We start from the raw sequence: 20,590 nt of genomic DNA, 5'->3' as shown, positions 1-20,590 counted from the left end.
GCCTGTGGCTGCCTTTGAAAAGCCCTTTGGGCCTGGGTTCTCAGTAGCCATCCGCTTTAAACCTGTGCTGTCTGTAGGTCTGTCTGCACCTCAGAGGACACGGCAGAGGGAGGAGTCACATGGGTGCCCACAGAAACTGAAGCCTCTACACCACAGGTGTCAAACATGTGGCCTGGGGCCCAAATGTGTCCCACCACAGGTTCCAATCTGGCCCCTGGGATGAATTTACAAAGTGTATAAATTCCACAGTCCAGGCTGTGGAACTCATTTTAGTTGTGGTTCCACATCCAGACCAATCTGATCTACAGTCAAATAATAACAGCAGAAGAACCCACACAAAAGAAGGACTGCAGATTTTCTTCTTAGTTTGATGTGAAAAAAAATATTACACTGTGCCTATAAATAATGTCAACTTCAAATATTTGTCTTTGTTTTAGTGCAAAAAATGACATTAAATTATGAAAATATTTACACTTACAAACTATCCTGTAACAATAAAATGTGAATAACCTGGACAAATATCAACAACCTGAAATGTCTAAAGAAAATTCAGCCCATTTTGAACTCTTTTCTGCCTGTTCCTCAGTGTTTAGTGTCTTTGTAGATCTGATCCAGAATGCACAAATGATAAGCTGAGGCAGAATATTTTAAAATTTGCACTTATTTTTCTCAAGAAATTTCAGTTTTTTCAGGTTATACACATTTTTTTGTTTGGATAATTCATAAAAGTAAATATTTTCATAATTTAATGTGTTGTTTTTTTGTTTTTTTTTGCACTAAAACAAAGACAAAAAATTGTCAGTTGTCATTATTTCTAGGTTATTCTGTTATTATTTTACTGGTCCGACCCACTGCAGATCAAATCAGGCTGAATGTGGAACCTGAACTAAAATGAGTTTGAGAGCCCTGCTCTAAACTCTTTCAGAGGTTGGTTCTCTCCTGCTCTCTCTGTCTTTTGCTTGTATCCAAGTGCTCGTCCAGTTCCTGAAACTCCCCCTACACACATGTCTGCATGGCTGGTGGGCTACACTGTAGTGTCAAGTAGGGTCTTTACTTGCAGGGCCAAAAGAGGGCAGATTGGATTATTGGGCTTTTTGGCTCTAGTTTCTTGCATGCAGGGTTAGTCCTGGACAGGACTTGTGGCTTTTCTCTCGGTTTTCAGTGTGGTTTTTTTTGTGTGTGCACAGCTGGGTAAGGGCTGAATTTGGATTTGTGCCGTTTAATTCCCAGAGCACATTCCTTTTCAAATGGATTTCCAGTCTGTTATTTTCTATGTCATGAAACAAGACAGCCACACATTGATGGTCTCTTGTCCGAGGCTTCTGTATTCTTTCATCAGAATGAGAAAGCACAGGGGGAGAGAAAGAGTGTGACAGCATAACAGAGGGCAGTTGTAGTCATTGGCTCAGTCTGCGATCATACGCTGGCCTGGGGAGTTTTCCAAAGTCAAGAGATACTCTGAGCTTTTATGTGTGCTGTTAATTTATCAAGCTTTTAGAAAAGAAGTGTGTCGTCACTGGGAAAAATTGATGCTTTTCCCACCATGCATATTCAGCAGGGAAGTATGTGAGAAATGCTCCCAACAGTGTGCTGTGTTTTTATACTTAACAGGTTTGTCTAACTTTATAAGATGAGATGGTTTTGGATTTTTGTTAAAGACCTGTGATGAAGTGGTGAAGTTTCCAGTGTGTTCCTCGCTAGGGCTGTGTATTGGCAAGAATCTGATGCAAATCACAGTACTAGGATCATGATACGATATATCACGATATATCATGATACTGTTAAAAAGACAATTTTTTGTTTGTTTCTTTGTTTAAATGATTATTTCCTTGAAGAATTGAATTCCACCAGAAATCTGCACAAATACTAAACACATTTTTATTTGATTCCAACAGGATCTAATGTTCTATTACAAAATGTTCCTGTGTTCAAACTGAAATTCTGTTTTACAGACATTCCAGTTTCAGATCCTGTTCAAATGTTCAGATTCTATTAGTTCACAACTAACATCAGAACAGGATTTGAGTTCAATCCCAACAAAGGAACGAACGTTATTGGATAAGAGTGTGAAATAATAATAAAGAAAATATAAACAAAAAAACAAAAATGAACCTCCGCCATATCTGCATTTGAATAAATACCTAAAAATATCGATACATTACTTTTAATATCGATACAGTATTGTGAAATGAAATATGATATATTGCAGAACCCATATTTTCTTACAGCCCTATTCCTCACATTTGTCCATTGGAAGCTGAGACAGGCTCTAGCTTCCCCATGACCCTCCTCAGCATTAAGTGATTTGGACAATGGATCTTATGAGACACAGAAGTAAAGGAATGAAGGAGGGTTCACAGAGAGCTACACGGATATAAAGTTAAAACATAACAATTTCAGGGATTTATTTATTTATTTTAAAAAAATCAGGCGATATGGCGTGATTTAAAAAAAAAAAGAAAGAAAAGAAATCACATTAGAGGTACATTAGATATGGATAATTAATATAATTAAAGTCAAATCAGAATTTCTTTAAAGTTTACAAGCTGATTTATGGTCATCAGAACTGTCAATATTAGGGATAGGGGAAGTTGAAGAAACCTGGCATTTATTGGTTTTAAGTTATTTGTAGAAAAAAAAAAAAAAAGAAAATCATGTTAGACATACAACAGAAAGATGTATTATGTGAAGCCGTAAATTTTTGTCATCATCAACAACTTTGTCACTTTCATTGCCATCATCACTATCAACACTATCACTGTCAACTGCATCGTCATCATATTCATCTTCACCTTCACCATCATTAATAATCACCACCATAACCACCACCTCTGTAACCTCTAACATCACCATCACCATCATACATCACAGCACTATCACCACTAGGGCTGTTAGAAAATATGGGTTCTGCAATATATTGCGATATTTCATTTCACAATACTGAATCGATATTAAAAAGTACTGTATCGATATTTTAGGTATTTATTCAAATGCAGATATTGTGGAGGTTCATTTTTGTCTTTTGGTTTTCTTTATTGTTTATATCTTATTTATCATTATTTAACACTGTTTTATTAAATAATGGTTATTTGAATCATCCTAAAAGCACTTTTGCTTTTTTTTTTCCTGTCTGAGGCAGATGGTAGTTCCTTTGTTGGGATTGAACTCAAATACTGTTCTGTTGTTAGTTCTGAACTAATAGAATCTGAACATTTGAACAGGATCTGAAACTGTAATGTCTGTAAAACAGAATTTCAGTTTGAACACAGGAACATTTTGTGATAGAACATTCGATCCTGTTAGGATCAAATAAAAATGTGTTTAGTATTTGTGCAGATTTCTGCTGTAATTCAATTCTTCCAGGAAAAAAATCTTCAAACTATATAAAAATCTTAAAACTATATATGACTAACTGAATGTAAAATGAATAAATGATAATAAAAATAATTTAAAAAAAAAACTTTTAAAAAAATCTTAAAAAAAAAAAACAATAAAAAATAGCCTTTTTAACAGTATCGCGATATATCGTATTGTGATTCTAGTATTATGATTTTTATCGTATTGCCAGATTCTTGTAAATACACAGCTGTAATCACCACCATCGTCACCATCATTATCATCACTATCAGTCTCAGTTCACATGTGCGGTGTAACTATGACAACCAAAACACCTGCTTGAGTAGAAGATGCACATCGTGTACAGCTTTAATAATCCTGTAGAGGTTTTGTTCTAAACATATTTGTGTTTCTGTTTCTTCTCCACCATAAATAGCTCTGATGGGTAAAAGGGAATGTTGCCATGGTGACATAGCACTGTGGCAGCCGGTAATTATTCTGGTGTGAGTGCCAACAGAGAAAGAGAGACAGACAGACAGAGACTTGTGAGCTGGCACACGGTAGCAGATAGTGACACCTGGACACCAGCCTCTTGGATGGAGACCAGATAAGGAAGGAAGGCTGACGGCGGTAGTCGACGTCACATCATTTTTGACCACATGTATAGCAGGATTTAAAGTCATGTCATGCACAGTTTGGAGATGGAGGTTAACAACCGTGGAAAGTCATAGGGTGTTTTCAGTCTGATATGATAGAAAGACAGATTTGCAGATTGAAATGCTGCAGATTACGGAGTGCAGGCTGTGGGATACGTATGTTAGATGATACAGTTTAAAGATGATGTCATTCTCATCTCAGTTACATGGACAAAGCAGTCAATAAAGTAGACATGGTGTGCTCATACCATGCAAAAGAGGAAAGTGGAGACAGTAATAAGAAGAAGAATACATTTTATTTGATGGCGCCTTTCAAGTCACCCAAGGTCACCTTACAGACAATAAAATAAAAGACGAGTGTCTTTGATTTACAGGGATTTAGGGATGTAACGATATGAAAATTTCAGATCACGGTTATTGTGATCAAAATGATCACGGTTATCATTATTATCACGGTATTGTTGAAATGTGTTCGAAATGTTCAAAAAGTACTAATACACAACCAGAAATAATTTAACCAAGTTGTATTTTGAAAAAACAAACAAAAAAACCCCATAAAATAATAGGCTCAATGTACTTTCTGTTGCAGAAACATTCAAATATTAACATCTAAACATCAAACATACAAATGCACATTAAAGATGGCACCTTATAGCCATTGTCTGACTATTTTCTATATCAAGTTTGAGTTGAAAGTATGGTAATCAAACATGATTATCATGATAATTAGAATTTAAACGGTAATACTAACCATCAGGAATTTTACCGTGGTTTATCATTATACCAATAATCATGTCACCCCTACAGGGATTTAGGAGGATCTTGTTGCATAAATGGAATGTAATATTCCTAATGATGTTTTCATTAGTGTTTAGTCATATGTAGGGCTGCACGTTAAAACGATAATGATATATATCGCGAAATAACTTTTCCTCAATAGAAATATGAGACATGTTCGATACAATTTCGATAGAATTCATTTGTTCATGTTTTGCCATCAGCCAATCATAATTAAGCAGCGCTGCACCGACCCAATCATGCTAGAACCATGTCAAGTTAGGTTGACGCACACAGCACAGGCACCTGTTGCCACAGTGAGAGGAAACACAACTAATTTGTTTGACCATTTATGTCGGCACCACACAGCTATCATACTCTTCTGAGTATTCTTTCATATAGCAATATATATTGCAGGGTTAAAAAAAAGTCACAATGTCAGTTTTTTCCAATATTGTGCGGCCCTAGTTCTTCAGCACATCTGTCATGTTCAACTTCTAACAGAAAATAAATGTTATTTAAATCAAAAATAACCTTCTGATGTCTTCACAACTAACTTATGAGTAACGGAAATTTTAAGCTTGACAAAAATAGTGATTTGATTTTTATCATGATACATATTGATATTGTCTGTTATGAAAAAAATAAGGCTGTAAAAACTGACCTGTTTACATGGATTAATCCATCTTCACGTTTAATCTGATTAAGAATATTAATGCAATTAACTCTGGGTGTAACAGTGCACTCATTTGTACCGAAGTGTTTCGGTTTGGGGCCTTCGATGCAACACAGAGGTGTACGGAATGAATCCATGTCGTCTATGTGAAGAACACAAACACTGGGGAAGCAGGGTGGACACAAGCAGAGCCCATGTGCAGGGTTTCCTCTGTATACCTACATTCAGCAGCGGGGAATTCTCAGCGTTGCTGAAAAAAAACCAAAACAAGATGGAACAGTTGTTTCAAGTTGTTTTGCTCAAAGTGTTGAAGGTGTTTAATAAACCTGTTAAGTGCATATATATTCCCTTCTTTCTTGAGTCTGTTTGCTCATGCAAAATTAAATGCAATTAATATAGATTAAAAATGAATGCTATTTAATCATGATTAATCAAAATTAATCCACAGCAACCCTGTGATTAATCTTTTAATTGTTTGACAGCACTAGAAAAAAATTATCGTGATATGATTTTTTTTCCCTTATCACCCAGCCCTAGTCCTGTGAAAATATCATCCACTGTGTTTCCGTTCCCTGACAGTGGGTCAGTTTACAGGAGGATCAGGTCACCACCAGGCTGCACTGTCATGTTAGGACAGTAAACCAGAACATACTCTGTGTTCTTAGTCTTTTCTGTTTTACAGCGGATGTCAACCGGTGCATTTCTGTCGCATACATTTGGGTTTCAGTTCAAATGGATTACAAACTGTGACCTAATTTACAAAAAAATGAACATCACAAAATGTAAATATCATCATGGTTTAAAATCCATTGGCTTCTGAACCCCAAACCAAATTCGCTGGTCTGGATCATATCACATTTTCTCAAGCTTTTCTCTGTTTCCAACAGACTTTTTCACATAAACATTTTTAAAATGGGACATTTCCACCTATTACCTTTTCCAGTGCTGTGCCTTTTTTTGGTTTGTTCATTTTTGTTTTTAACGCCAAATTTAAAATGTGAGTGAAGCAGTCCCTGACCCTATCCACACTACTGATGTTTTTGTAAACATGCATTTTCCTCCCCTGTTTTTAAGAGAATTGTATCCATACAACCTTAATTTTAATACCTCTATACACACTGTTCTCGACTAGATGTGACTATATATTACACATTAAAGTAGGGCTCTCAAACTCATTTTCTTTCAGGTTCCACATTCAGCCCGATTTGATCTGCAGTGGACTGGACCAGTAAAATAATAACAGAATAACCTAGAAATAATGACAACAGCAAATTTTTGTCTTTGTTTTAGTGCAAAAAAACCCCAAACATTAAATTATGAAAATACTTACTTTTATGAACTATCCAAACAAAAAAGATGTGAATAACCTGAAAAACCTGACATTTCTTCAGAAAGATCAGTGTAATTTTCCCAATCTTCTGCCTCCACTTCTCATTAGTCCATGTGCATTCTGGATCAGATCTACAAAGACACTAAACACTGAGGAACAGGAAGAAAAGAGTTCAAACTGGACTGAATTTAATACAGACATTTCAGGTTGTTCATATTTGTTCAGGTTATTCACTTTTTTTTTTTTTTTAATTAGTGATAGTTAACAAGACAATGTGGACAGAAAAATGACAACTACACATAAACAAAGGGAAATAATTGGGCAATAATTGTTGTAGTAATACAAAAATATATAATAATAATACATTTCAGGTTGTTAATATTTGTTCAGGTTATTCACATTTTATTGTTACAGGATAGTTTGTAAATGTAAATATTTTCATAATTTAATGTTATTTTTTGGACTTTGACATTGTCATTATTTATAGTAATATTGTAATATTTTTTTCACATCAAACTGAGAAGAAAATCTGCAGTCATTCTTTTTTGTGCGTTCTTCTGCTGTTATTATTTGACTGTAGATCAGATTGGTCTGGATGTGGAACTGCAACTAAAATGAGTTCCACAGCCTGGACTGTGGAATTTATACACTTTGTAAATTCATCCCAGGGGCCGCATTGGAACCGTTGGTGGGACACATTTGGCCCCCAGGACGCATGTTTGAGAGCCCTGCATTAAACCTTTAAAAACACTCCACTGCATTGTGCATACATGTATGGGAATGGTGTTTAAGTGCGTGGCTTTTTAAAAAACACAAACCTGTTCACAGTAATTCTCTCTCATGCAGCCTCCACACACATGCATATCAACAGCACTCTCCAAGGATAACATTCAGCTCAGTGCCTCCCTTTCCAGCCAGCACTAATCCAACCCCCCTCTCATTTTTATCTGTTCTCTTCCAGGCAAGGCCGACCTGACTAATCATCCAAGGTGTCAAGGTAAGCCCCAGTTCTGTTCCTCTCACTAGCCATTCACAGTCATAGCAACAGCATTTTAAAGTGGCGCCTGAGCAAAAACAGGAATTCCTCTGTCATTTTTGAAAAAGTTGAACTTGGCTCCTGCAGCCCAGTGTCTACCACAGAACTTCTGACTGGCTTTCCCTTGTCAGTCATCTTGTCAGGGTTCTCTTTTGCTCTGTTCTCAAATTTTATGTCCGCTCCAGTTTAGAAAACTCTGATTTGGCCCTTTTCCACCAAAATACCAGGAGCTTTTATTTCCAGGAACTTATTTACCTGGGTAAACAAATTCCTGGTAATCTGTGTGCTTTGCGTTTCCATTACACCCCAAAGTTCAGGGGAATTTATTCAAATCAGGCTGATGACGTACGGGGGAGCGGTAAAAGAAACTGCACTACACCTCCAGTCCAGTAGGTGGAGCTAAGAAGAAGAAGCTGAAGGCCCAAAAAAACATGATGATGCTATAAAATGGTGACCAAAAAGCACGCATCATTGTTTGTGTGACACGATATGCCCAGGATGGAGAACGCCCAAGTTGTTCTCAAATTTTACTGCATTGCGAATAAAACCATGTGATCTGAATGGGAAAGACGACGTTATTTCTAAAGGCACAAAGAGGAAATCTTAAAAAAGAAAATGGATTTTACAAGTCGTGGAGGAGATTGACCGTGAGATGGATGAGATGCGTTCCAGCATGTGTGTACATACGGGACTCCCTAAACCAGTGGTTCCAACCTTTTTTGTCTCATGACCTCATTTTAACATCACAAATTTCTGGTGACCCCAGACATTCAAAACTGAGACATTTTTTGCTAAAATTAATTTGCTTTCAATCATGTAATAGTTTGCTATACTGTGTTGCAAATAAATGTTAATTTCAGAGGACATTTAGTCTATATAATGTCTATTATTGTGGACAGAGGCAGTAAATCCAGGTGTAGATTACTGCACAAAGGGAGAATTGGATTTTCTTTGGTCAGGATCTGTCCAGTCAGTCCAGCTGTGATTTACAAGGAGGACAATTAATACTGAACAAACAAGAACTGAAACTATGAATTATGAAAGAGCTGCAGCATCTGAAACTGACCACAGTGAACATCTGACACAAACAGAACCACAGTGCTGCAGTTTCAGACTCAGTTTGTCATGTCTGTTATGGATTGTGATTGTCTCTCTCTACTCACCATATATTTTTTATTAGTAAGTTTTTTTTTCTTTAATTTTTATCAATTACTAGAAATTTCAGGCGACCCCATTTGAATTCCAGGTGACCCCCCAGGTTGAAAAACACTGCCCTAAACTGAATGACAGTAGTCATTCTGGTCTGCCCAGCTGGTCATACCATTTGTTTGTACAGCGGTCAGATCCACTGCAACCATTGTGGTCTTTTAGTTTCTTATAATCCTGCTTCAGTTTCTTCATCTCTTCTTGTATTTGTTTCAGCATATCTTACATTTTGCTCTGCCAGCATGTTGGCTAATTTTCCATAAACTCTATTGTTTCGTGTCGTCAATTCAAAGTCTCTCTGAATTCCTCCTCTACAAATACGCTCAAAAGAACCTGGACCTCACTGTCTGTCCACTTGTCATAGCTTCTCTTTTGGTCCATTTTCCAAATGATCAAAAGACGAAGCTTGTGGAAATGAAATCAAACACAGTCTGCTGTCCTGCACAGTGGCTTAGTGGCAGGTGAATGGAATGCAGAATGCTGCAAGTGTAGTCCACCAATCAACGTTCTCTAGCAAACAGCCCCGCCCCTCAAGAATTCCAGGTAATCTGAAAAGTACTACCTCCCTACCAGGAACTTCTTTGGAGAATGTTTGGGGGGCAACAGAAAGATTTTTACCCGGGTAATTTAGGTGGAAACACAGCAGGGTTTTTCAAAGTTCCAGGTTATGCTCAAATGCCGCGTTTCCACTGCATGGTACCGGCTCGACTCGGCCTTTTTGTGTTTCCATTACGAAAAAGGACCTGGAATCTGGTACCCAGTACTAGTTTTTTGGTATCACCTCCACCAAGGTTCCAAGCAATACTAAACTGTGACGTATAACACTGCAGACCACTGATTGGTCAGACAGTTGTCCCTGTGACCCACCATTTTACAAAAACAGATGCAGAAGTGGACAGCAAATATAGCGGTAATAATGGATTGGATTTATGTAGTGCTTTTCTAGACACCCAAAGCGCTTTACATTATTGATCCATTATTCATTCGCTCTCACATTCTCCCTCTGGTGGTGGTAAACTACATCTGTGTCCACAGCTGTCCTGGGGCAGACTGACAGAAGCGTGGCTGACAATTTGCACCTACGGCCCCTCCGACCACCACCAAACATTCATACAGGGAGGGGGAAGTGTCTTGCCCAAGGACACAACAGACTGACTAGGACAGAGCGGGATTTGAACCGCCAACCCTTCAGTTATTGGACGACCCGCTCTACCACCTGAGGCACAGCTGCCGTACATTAACCCACATGATAACAGCCCAAAACTACACCATGGTCGGTCCAGGAGATTCAGTCTTTGGTGGCCGACGTAAAAATTCAGACGAGACAACATGCAATGAGCGAGTTTATCAGCAACGCTCTGAGCAGATGACACAGAAATGACACGCCGCATCACTATGACGTCCTGGTACTGTAAAGTCAGTAGTATCCTGTAATGGAAATGGAATTGAAATACAGAGTCGAGCCGAGCCGAGTCGAGCTGGTTCCACGTAGTGGAAACACGGCAAAAGTTTCTGCAAAAGTTCCTGCAGTGGAAGAAGGCCAGTTGGTATCATCAAGAAAAGACTCTTTTCTATCAAGCTCTGCATTTCAGAACCACAAGTCATGGTTGATAAAACAACAATTTTATGTTGTGATCGTAAGGATAATTATTGCAATGCAAAGGTTAACTCTGGTCTCTGGATTAGCAATTAGCAGTAGTAATTAGCACATCAGGAGCAGTGAGCTGTCATTGAAGGTGCTCGGAGACCAACTCCAGATCTTCGTCAGCACTGTGGTCAAGTGAAGTGACAGGAGAATTAACCGATGTATAACTGTTTTTGATGGCGAAGGAAGGAAGACCCAGAGGAGACCCTGACAAACTGACAGGGAAAGAAGGCCATAAGTAAAGAGAGAAGTGACAAGTTTAACACACAGTCACCTGGTCCGACTCAGTGGACTGTGCACAGCCCCTCTACTTCCTGAACTTCAGGTGGGTCCTTCATTTCCTGTCTTTCACTATTGGACACACTGATTAATCCAGGTGTGTCTAATTAATCAGTAGTCACAACAAGAAGTAGCAGACACACCTGCATTAATCAGTGTGTCCAATAATGAAAGACAGAAAATAAAGGACTCACCTGAAGTTCAGGAAGTGGAGGGGCTGTGCACAGAGTCCATACAGTACTAACCACTAAGCCATGGTGCTGCGTTTTATTTTTTTCTTTGTTTTCTTTGGTCACATTCTCTGCTCAGACTACATGTCTACTGTGTGACTTTCATCTTATGTCATATGTTGTTTTTGCCTCAGTATGTTTGCATGTACCTTTTACAACCTTTTCACCATGTTAGGTCTTTTGTGACCACTTTCAGCCACTACCATCGCTAACATCTTATTATGTTTTCCTTGGGGCTTCCTGTCTTTCCTTTTCAGCTTGTCAGAGTTTTTCATGCATACGAGGTCGATCCTTCTGTCCAGATGTTTACTGGTATCTTTGTGAATAACACTATTTTTACCAAGCCCTGCACTTGTTACTAAACCAAAAGTAAGAAGGTCGTTCACAAATGGGTGGAATGGTGGTTCAGATCCAGTCCCCTTTCCACATGTTGAAGTGTCATTGAGCAAGACACTGAATCTCAAGTTAAGTGTTGTTTGAATGAGGGTTATTGTAATAAATACCATCAGTGGAGAAAAGGCCTGTAAAAGTCCAAGTCCATTATTGTCATTACAGCTTATTTTGACATTTTCCTCCTGTCTTTTTGGCTTGCTTCTTTAAAATTCTCTTTACAGAATACACTTGCAGAGTTAGCACAAATTCAGATATAATTAAAGCTGCAAGCAGCATTGGGCGGGACCTCGCACCGGGCGATCCGCCTCCCCCGCGATCCGCCACCCGTGACTGTCGACACCTCAGCTCCACTCACACCTGTCCGTCCCCATACCAGTTCCCACCCTTTAGTGTCTGTCCTCCTTACATCTGTACAGAACACCAGCGACCCTCTGCTGAAACCACCATCACCTTTAAAATGAGACTTTTATTTTGGAAACCCTACTGTGTGTATGTGCATTTGTTTTTAATGTGAGAGAAAGAATCAGTTTGAAAAATTAATTGAAATTGTATGAATAAGTGAGTATAAAAGTGATGATTTACCACATTTAAGGCTTTTATTTTGGAAAAACCCTATTGTGTGAGGATGTGTGTCTGTGAGAAAGAGTACTTTTGAATGAAGAAACATTGTACAAACAGTTGAGTGTTTGGTCATAAAAATGAAAAGAAGTTATGTAATAGACATTTTGTATTATTCTTAATTTTGGTTTTATTTTGAAAAAATGTACTCTGTGTACTTTTGAATGTGTGCAAAATTTCCAATATCCACAATACAATGCAGTAAAACCTGTTTTAAAATAAAATTTAAAAAAAAAAAAAAATGTTTGGATTACCTGGGACTTGAACCGGGGTCCTTTGGCTCCATAGGCAGCTACATGAACCACTGCACTACAGAGAGACATGTGAAAATGTGCACCAGCAAGACTTTTATAGGGATTTTGCCATTTGGAAAAGTGAAACTAAACATAGTCTTCAAAAAATCGCCATAATTCCATAACCGTAGGTCGTATCTGAAAAATTCTTTCACTTTTGGATTCTGCAGACTCGTGGGAATTCAATGAGGTCTAACTTTTATGTCAAAACTCTGAAATGAATAAGCAGTAATTGCAGAAACGTAGAGTAACTTTCAAAGGCAGATTGCCAACTTCCTGTTGGAGTTAGCTCATGAGTGTCAGTGTATGATTTGTCGGCTCAATCAGACCAACATTTTGGTATTTGTTTCATGTTTCTGTCACATTCCTACTGGCCGCTAGAGAAGATTTTGTGTGGTTTTTTTGTACATAGGTGGCGCTACAGAGTCCATTTTGGCACCCAAGGGGTTAATTTTTGATATTGTATGAAAGTGTTCACCAGCCATGACATACATGGCAAATTTGGTGAGTTTTGGAGCATGTTAAGGGGGTCAAATGGCAGTCTAAAGTGGAAAAAGTATGAAAATAAAAGAATTGTTATAAATCAACAACCGTACAACGATTTCATGTCAGTCCGACATTGACAAAGATGAAAACGAAGGGAATTTTGTCCATAATTTATTTAGAATATAATTTTTTAAATTTTAGTTAGTTTTGTATGCACACAATAAGGTTTCAGTTAGTTATCATTTTTTTCTTTTAATTATAGTTTTTATTTATTTCAGTTAACAAAAATATTTTGTTAATTCTAGTTTTCGTCATTTTGTTAGTTTTCGTTAACGATAATAACCTTGGTCTTTACAATAGGGATGCCCCAATTGCAATTGTTTATTGATATTCATCCCCCCTTAGCAAAGAAGTCTTCAGTATGAATGCAAATAATAGTCAATGTTTTACAGTCTTTCAGTCTTCAAACATACAAATTTCATCAAAAAGCCTTTCGTATACCATGACAGATATGTCACTGCCATCTGTGAAGAGATATCTAATATGCCAGTACCAGTATTTACTGATATCAGAAAAAATTATCCTATACTGATTAGGGCTGTGTATTGGCAAGAATCAGGTGATACGATACAAATCACAATACTAGGATCATGTCACAATATATCACAATATATCATGATACTGTTAAAAAGGCAATTTTTTGTTTCTTTTTAAAAAATGATTATTTCCTTGAAGAATTGAATTACAGCAGAAATCTTTGTGCAGAAATCTGCACAAATACTAAACACATTTGTATTTGATCCCAACAGGATCTAATGTTCTATCACAAAATGTTCCTGTGTTCAAACTGAAATTCTGTTTTACAGACATTCCAGTTTCAGATCCTGTTCAAATGTTCAGATTCTATTAGTTCACAACTAACATCAGAACAGGATTGGAGTTCAATCCCAACAAAGGAACTAACATTATTTAATAAAAGAGTGTGAAATAAGAATAAATAAAATATAAACAGAGAAACTAAAATAAACCTCCACAATATCTACATTTGAATAAATACCTAAAAATATACAATACAGTACTTTTTAATATCGATACAGTATTGTGAAAGGAAATATTGCGATATATTGTAGAACCCATATTTTCTTACAGCTCTAATACTGATATGCCAGTGCATACCTACGTTACAGTGCTTTAATATGATGCTGTTGAGTTTCACATAAACAGAGCATGTCAGCTGAGTGCTCTGTCCTTCATTTTGTCCCATGACACATCATAGTTCAAAGTGACAGAATGTGGGCATGTGTATCCTGAGCATGTTCAGACCTTGCAGCAGAGCTCTCCATATGTGATCAGATTTGTCAGGATGAATGTTAATGGGCCTGTCTGTCACTTTGTGCTCATAGTTTTAGTGCTGTTTTGTATTTCTGTGGTTATTACAGACACAGCAGTGATGAGTACCCTCACACATACACTTTCACATGCACCGCATACATGCAGCAAACCACGCACTCATTTGTTTAGAGTATTTTAAGAGCACGTGACCTCAGCCCCACCACACACACAAAGACACACACCGTCCAATAAATAACCAATGACAACATCAGGGATTCCATCAGTTCCACAGAATCCAACTTGTGTTGTTTAGACAGAGGTGTGATGGGGATGGGGATGCTTATTGCTGCGGAGGCTCTGCAGCAGAATGAAGCAGAGCACTGTCTGCACTGCAGTCTGCCACCTGCTCTGCACTGCCACCTGCTGGACATGAGTGGACCATAGGAGGCCAGGATGCACACTGCAAAACCTGTAGCATTTCCTGTGAAAGCAAACTCCAATTCTTGTGAAAACACGATGTTTTTTGCTGAAAACTGAACCAAATAGTTTTTAAAAACTAAAACTAACCAAATTTTCCATACAGTGAACAAAGTAATGATCAAAACGCACACTGGTTATGCTGATGACACGAATGAAAAACACTTGTGGATTTAGTGTTTTGTGTAATGACAAAATTGACAATAAAGTTACAGCTAGTTTTGGCATTACATATTATATCAAAAGTTAACCAAATACTCAACAAAGTGAGCTAAATAATGAACAAAGTTACCAAAAATTAATAATTAAATAATTAAGAAAATTACTAAAATAATGAATGAAAGTAACAAATGAACAAAATTAATAAAATAAGGAATAAAATTGATGAAATAAACAACAGAAATCATGACAATTAAAACATTGTGTTCAAAGACATGAACAGAAAATGAGGCTAAACTTCACCCTTTTGGTTTTACTAAATGTCAGTTTTAAAATGACAACCTGACTGTAACGTGGAGCTTGTACATTCACTCAGTGCTTCTGGTGTGGTGTGGTTGGTGTGGTTTTCAGTGGTTTCAGACCTTTAAGAATCAGGGATATAAAATCTAAAACTATCACTATTGTCAGTCACTACACCAGTGGTTCCCAGCCTTTTTTTGGCTTGTGACTCCATTTTAACATCCCATATTAATGGCGACCCCAGACATTCAAAACAGAGACTTTTTTTTTTTTGGCTAAAATTGTTTTCAATTGTAATAGTTTGTTATACTATGTTGCAAATAAACATTAACTTTAGACAACATTTAGGCTATATAATGTATATAATGCACCTTTTTAAAATTTTTTATAAAGAAAAGTGTGTGGTGTTTTAATTACAATGACCTACACTACTGGTCAAAACTTTTAGAACACCCCAATTTTTCCAGTTTTGTATTAAAATTCCAGCAGTTCCAGTCCAATGAACAGCTTGAAATGGTACAAAGGTAAGCGGTGAACTGCCAGAGGTAAAAAAAAAAAAAAAAAGGTAAGGTTAAACAAAACTGAAAAATAATGTACATTTCAGAATTATACAAAAAGGCGAACAAGAAATGACAGAGAAATGTCCCAGAAAGTCCAGGTGTCAGTCAGTCCAGTTTCCTTCAGCATCCAAAGGCACTGAAACTGGACTGGAAATGTAGACAGAAGAGGTCTGGAAGAAGCACAGACACAACAGAAGAAGAAGAAGAGTTTAGGACAGAAAACAGCTGGAGTGAGAGGAGACTGACAGGACAACAGCTGAAAGAAGAGAGAAGAGAGAGGAGGAGGAAGAGAGGAGGTCATAGAGGAGGAGGAGAGGAGACTGACAGGACAACAACTGAAAGAAGAGAGAAGAGAGAGGAGGAGGAAGAGAGGAGGTCATAGAGGAGGAGGAGAGGAGACTGACAGGACCACAGCTGAAAGAAGAGAGAAGAGAGAGGAGGAGGAAGAGAGGAGGTCATAGAGGAGGAGGAGAGGAGACTGACAGGACAACAGCTGAAAGAAGAGAGAAGAGAGAGGAGGAGGAAGAGAGGAGGTCATAGAGGAGGAGGAGAGGAGACTGACAGGACAACAACTGAAAGAGAGAGAAGAGAGAGGAGGAGGAAGAGAGGAGGTCATAGAGGAGGAGGAGAGGAGACAAGGAGAGGAGGAGGAAGAGAGGAGGTCATAGAGGAGGAGGAGAGGAGACTGACAGGACAACAGCTGAAAGAAGAGAGAAGAGAGAGGAGGAGGAAGAGAGGAGGTCATAGAGGAGGAGGAGAGGAGACTGACAGGACAACAGCCGAAAGAAGAGAGAAGAGAGAGGAGGAGGAAGAGAGGACGAAGATGTTTACACTAAACAGAGTGAACAGATGAGTTTACACTGAACAGAGTGAACATAGAGTTTACACTGAACAGAGTGAACCGATGAGTTTACACTGAACACACTGAACAGATGAGTTTACACTGAACCAAGTGAACAGATGAGTTTACACTGAACAGGCTGAACAGATGAGTTTACCCTGAACACACTGAACAGACTGAACAGATGAGTTTTACACTGAACACATGAACAGATGAGTTTACACTGAACACACTGAACAGATGAGGTTACACTGAACAGATGTGAACAGATGAGTTTACATGAACCACACTGAACAGATGAGTTTACACTGAACATGCTGAAATAGAGTTTACACTGAACACACTGAACAGATGAGTTTACACTGAACAGGCTGAACAGATGAGTTTACACTGAACAGAGTGAACAGATGAGTTTACACTGAACACACTGAACAGATGAGTTTACACTGAACAGGCTGAACATATGAGTTTACACTGAACAGACTGAACATATGAGTTTACACTGAACACACTGAACAGATGAGTTTACACTGAACAGACTGAACATATGAGTTTACACTGAACAGGCTGAACATATGAGTTTACACTGAACAGACTGAACATATGAGTTTACCACTGAACACACTGAACAGATGGATTTACACTGAACAGACTGAACAGATGAGTTTACACTGAACAGACTGAACATATGAGTTTACACTGAACAGGCTGAACATATGAGTTTACACTGAACAGACTGAACAGATGAGTTTACACTGAACAGGCTGAACAGATGAGTTTACACTGAACAGAGTGAACATATGAGTTTACACTGAACAGACTGAACAAACGAGTTTACACTGACACACCTGAACAGATGAGTTTACACTGAACACCACTGAACAGAGGAGTTTACACTGGAACACACTGACATATGAGTTTACACTGAACAGACTGAACAAACGAGTTTACACTGAACACACTGAACAGATGAGTTTACACTGAACAGACTGAACAAACGAGTTTACACTGAACACACTGAACAGATGAGTTACACTGAACACACTGAACATATGAGTTTACACTGAACAGAGTGAACATATGAGTTTACACTGAACAGAGTGAACAGATGAGTTTACACTGAACACACTGAACAGATGAGTTTACACTGAACAGACTGAACAGATGAGTTTACACTGAACAGACTGAACAGATGAGTTTACACTGAACAGAGTGAACAGATGAGTTTACACTGAACAGACTGAACAGATGAGTTTACACTGAACAGAGTGAACAGATGAGTTTACACTGAACACACTGAACAGATGAGTTTACACTGAACAGAGTGAACAGATGAGTTTACACTGAACACACTGAACAGATGAGTTTACACTGGGAACAGCAGACTGAACAGTGTCAGGTTCGATCAGTCCAGAACCCCTTCTTCCAGTCTTCAGTAGTCCACTGTTGCTGTTTCATGGTCCAGTCAAGCCTCTTTTTCTTATTCTGAAGTCTCAGCAATGGCTTTAGCTGCAACTGGACCCATCAGACCTGCAACTGGAAGTCTGCTGTTCCCAGTGTAAACTCAGACTTGCGTACTCTTCCACTATCTTCTCTGTGCTTTCAGCTGTTGTCCTGTCAGTCTCCTCTCCTCCTCCTCTATGACCTCCTCTCTTCCTCCTCCTCTCTCTTCTCTCTTCTTTCAGCTGTTGTCCTGTCAGTCTCCTCTCCTCCTCCTCTGTGACCTCCTCTCTCCTCCTCCTCTCTCTTCTCTCTTCTTTCAGCTGTTGTCCTGTCAGTCTCCTCTCCTCCTCCTCTATGACCTCCTCTCTTCCTCCTCCTCTCTCTTCTCTCTTCTTTCAGCTGTTGTCCTGTCAGTCTCCTCTCCTCCTCCTCTATGACCTCCTCTCTTCCTCCTCCTCTCTCTTCTCTCTTCTTTCAGCTGTTGTCCTGTCAGTCTCCTCTCCTCCTCCTCTATGACCTCCTCTCTTCCTCCTCCTCTCTCTTCTCTCTTCTTTCAGCTGTTGTCCTGTCAGTCTCCTCTCCTCCTCCTCTATGACCTCCTCTCTTCTCCTCCTCTCTCTTCTCTCTTCTTTCAGCTGTTGTCCTGTCAGTCCTCCTCTCCTCCTCCTCTATGACCTCCTCTCTTCCTCCTCCTCTCTCTTCTCTCTTCGTTCAGCTGTTGTCCTGTCATCTCCTCTCCTCCTCCTCGATGACCTCCTCTCTTCCTCCTCCTCCTCTGCTTCTCTCTCTTCAGCTGTTGTCCTGTCAGTCTCCTCTCCTCCTCCTCTATGACCTCTCTCCTTCCTCCTCCTCTCTCTTCTCTCTTCTTTCAGCTGTTGTCCTGTCATCTCCTCTCCTCCTCCTCTATGACTCCTCTCTTCCTCCTCCTCTCTCTTCTCTCTTCTTTCAGCTGTTGTCCTGTCAGTCTCCTCTCCTCCTCCTCTATGACCTCCTCTCTTCCTCCTCCTCTCTCTCTCTCTCTTCGTTCAGCTGTTGTCCTGTCAGTCTCCTCTCCTCCTCCTCTATGACCGCCCTCTCTTCCTCCTCCTCTCTCTTCTCTCTTCTTTCAGCTGTTGTCCTGTCAGTCTCCTCTCACTCCAGCTGTTTTCTGTCCTAAACTCTTCTTCTTCTTCTGTTGTGTCTGTGCTTCTTCCAGACCTCTTCTGTCTGCATTCCAGTCCAGTTTCAGTGCCTTTGGATGCTGAAGGAAACTGGACTGACTGACACCTGGACTTTCTTGGACATTTCTCTGGAGGACACACCTACAGTTTTCAGTCTTCTGATGCTCTGTCTCTCTTCTATGGTTAATTGCCTTTTCCTCTTTTCCATTATTATAGTACCACACTCCTTTCTGCAGTCCAGTACTGTTCCAGTACTGCTCCATGGGTCTGGTACCACAGTGAGTTCCACACTCCTGTTCTGCAGACACAGGGGGTGGAAGGAATTCACAAACGCTGGGACACCTGGAGGAATTGAACCACCAACTTTCCAGGCTTGATCAACCTCCACTGCTGCAGAACTGCTTTACGTTGTTAACCCATTTCTTGTTCGCCTTTTTGTATAATTCTGAAATGTACATTATTTTTCAGTTTTGTTTAACCTTACCTTTTTTTTTTTTTTTTTTTTTTTTTATCTCTGGCAGTTCACCGCTTACTTTTGTACCATTTCAGCTGTTCATTGGACTGGAACTGCTGGAATTTGCATACAAAACTGGAAAAATTAGGGTGTTCTAAAACTTTTGACCAGTAGTGTATATACTGAATCATTACAACATATTTTTTTATTAGTAATTTTTTTAATCAATTACTAGAAACTTCAGGCGACCCCAGGCGGAATCCCTCCCGACCCCAAGGTTGAAAAACACTGCGCTACACTGTACTCGCTTTTAACCCAAATATCCTGTGTGTTGTGTTTCTGCAGCCTGTCGCCATCCGATGCCCCCCCCCCCCCACAGTGTGATGCATCATGGCTCCGGTGCTGAATGGAGTGTGGTGGGGGCCCGAGGCGGGCGTCGTTGGTTCAGGGGCAGCGGCCGCCGGCAGTGTAGCGTCCTGGTTGGGCAGTGAACAGCTGGTCCTGGTCTGCACCCTCAGCACCCTCACTGCTCTTCTACTGGTGTCGGTGCTGCTGCTGCTGTGTGCCGGCTGCCAGGGGTGAGCACTACACACACACACACACACACAAGGAAACAAACCAAGAACCAGTTCAGCACTGGTTCTAGGACATAGGTACCAGGAAAGGCTGGTATGTGGAGCACTTCCTGGTTTTATGTCTGCATCAAATATTTATTTTTGTTTTTGGAGTACTGGCTATATGAGTATCTGAGAGGGCATTTGTCAAGACACTTATTTGCATGGAAACAATAAGGAAGAGAAGTGCTAAATGACAACAAATCAAAACCACAGGAGGATATTCATCTACACAATAATAGTAATAAATGATGGTGAAAGTTGGCTTTGCGCAACATGAAGGTAAACA

General features: G+C 39.3%; 1 protein-coding gene and 1 long non-coding RNA gene across 2 annotated transcripts in view; one reads left to right on the top strand and one right to left on the bottom strand.

Moving 5' to 3' along the window:
• LOC115428534 (phosphoprotein associated with glycosphingolipid-enriched microdomains 1-like) overlaps positions 1–20,590 on the top strand; it is a 175,909-nt gene that overhangs the window by 113,108 nt on the left and 42,211 nt on the right. Inside the window, exons 2-3 of the mRNA XM_030147631.1 lie at positions 7,737–7,772; positions 20,033–20,265. Coding sequence (XP_030003491.1) covers positions 20,078–20,265 — 188 coding nt within the window. The 5' untranslated portion in view covers positions 7,737–7,772; positions 20,033–20,077. The remainder of the gene's footprint in view (positions 1–7,736; positions 7,773–20,032; positions 20,266–20,590) is intronic.
• LOC115428535 (uncharacterized) lies at positions 8,089–13,982 on the bottom strand. The gene is made up of 3 exons (XR_003936637.1): positions 13,972–13,982; positions 9,523–9,525; positions 8,089–8,184 (listed from the first exon to the last, which is right to left on the bottom strand). It is a non-coding gene; the product is annotated as an uncharacterized LOC115428535 (long non-coding RNA).

Source organism: Sphaeramia orbicularis, chromosome 11, assembly GCF_902148855.1.
Source record: "Sphaeramia orbicularis chromosome 11, fSphaOr1.1, whole genome shotgun sequence".
NCBI lineage: Eukaryota > Metazoa > Chordata > Actinopteri > Kurtiformes > Apogonidae > Sphaeramia > Sphaeramia orbicularis.
Note: the sequence above shows the minus strand (reverse complement) of the source record. Positions and strands in the feature narration are given on the sequence as shown.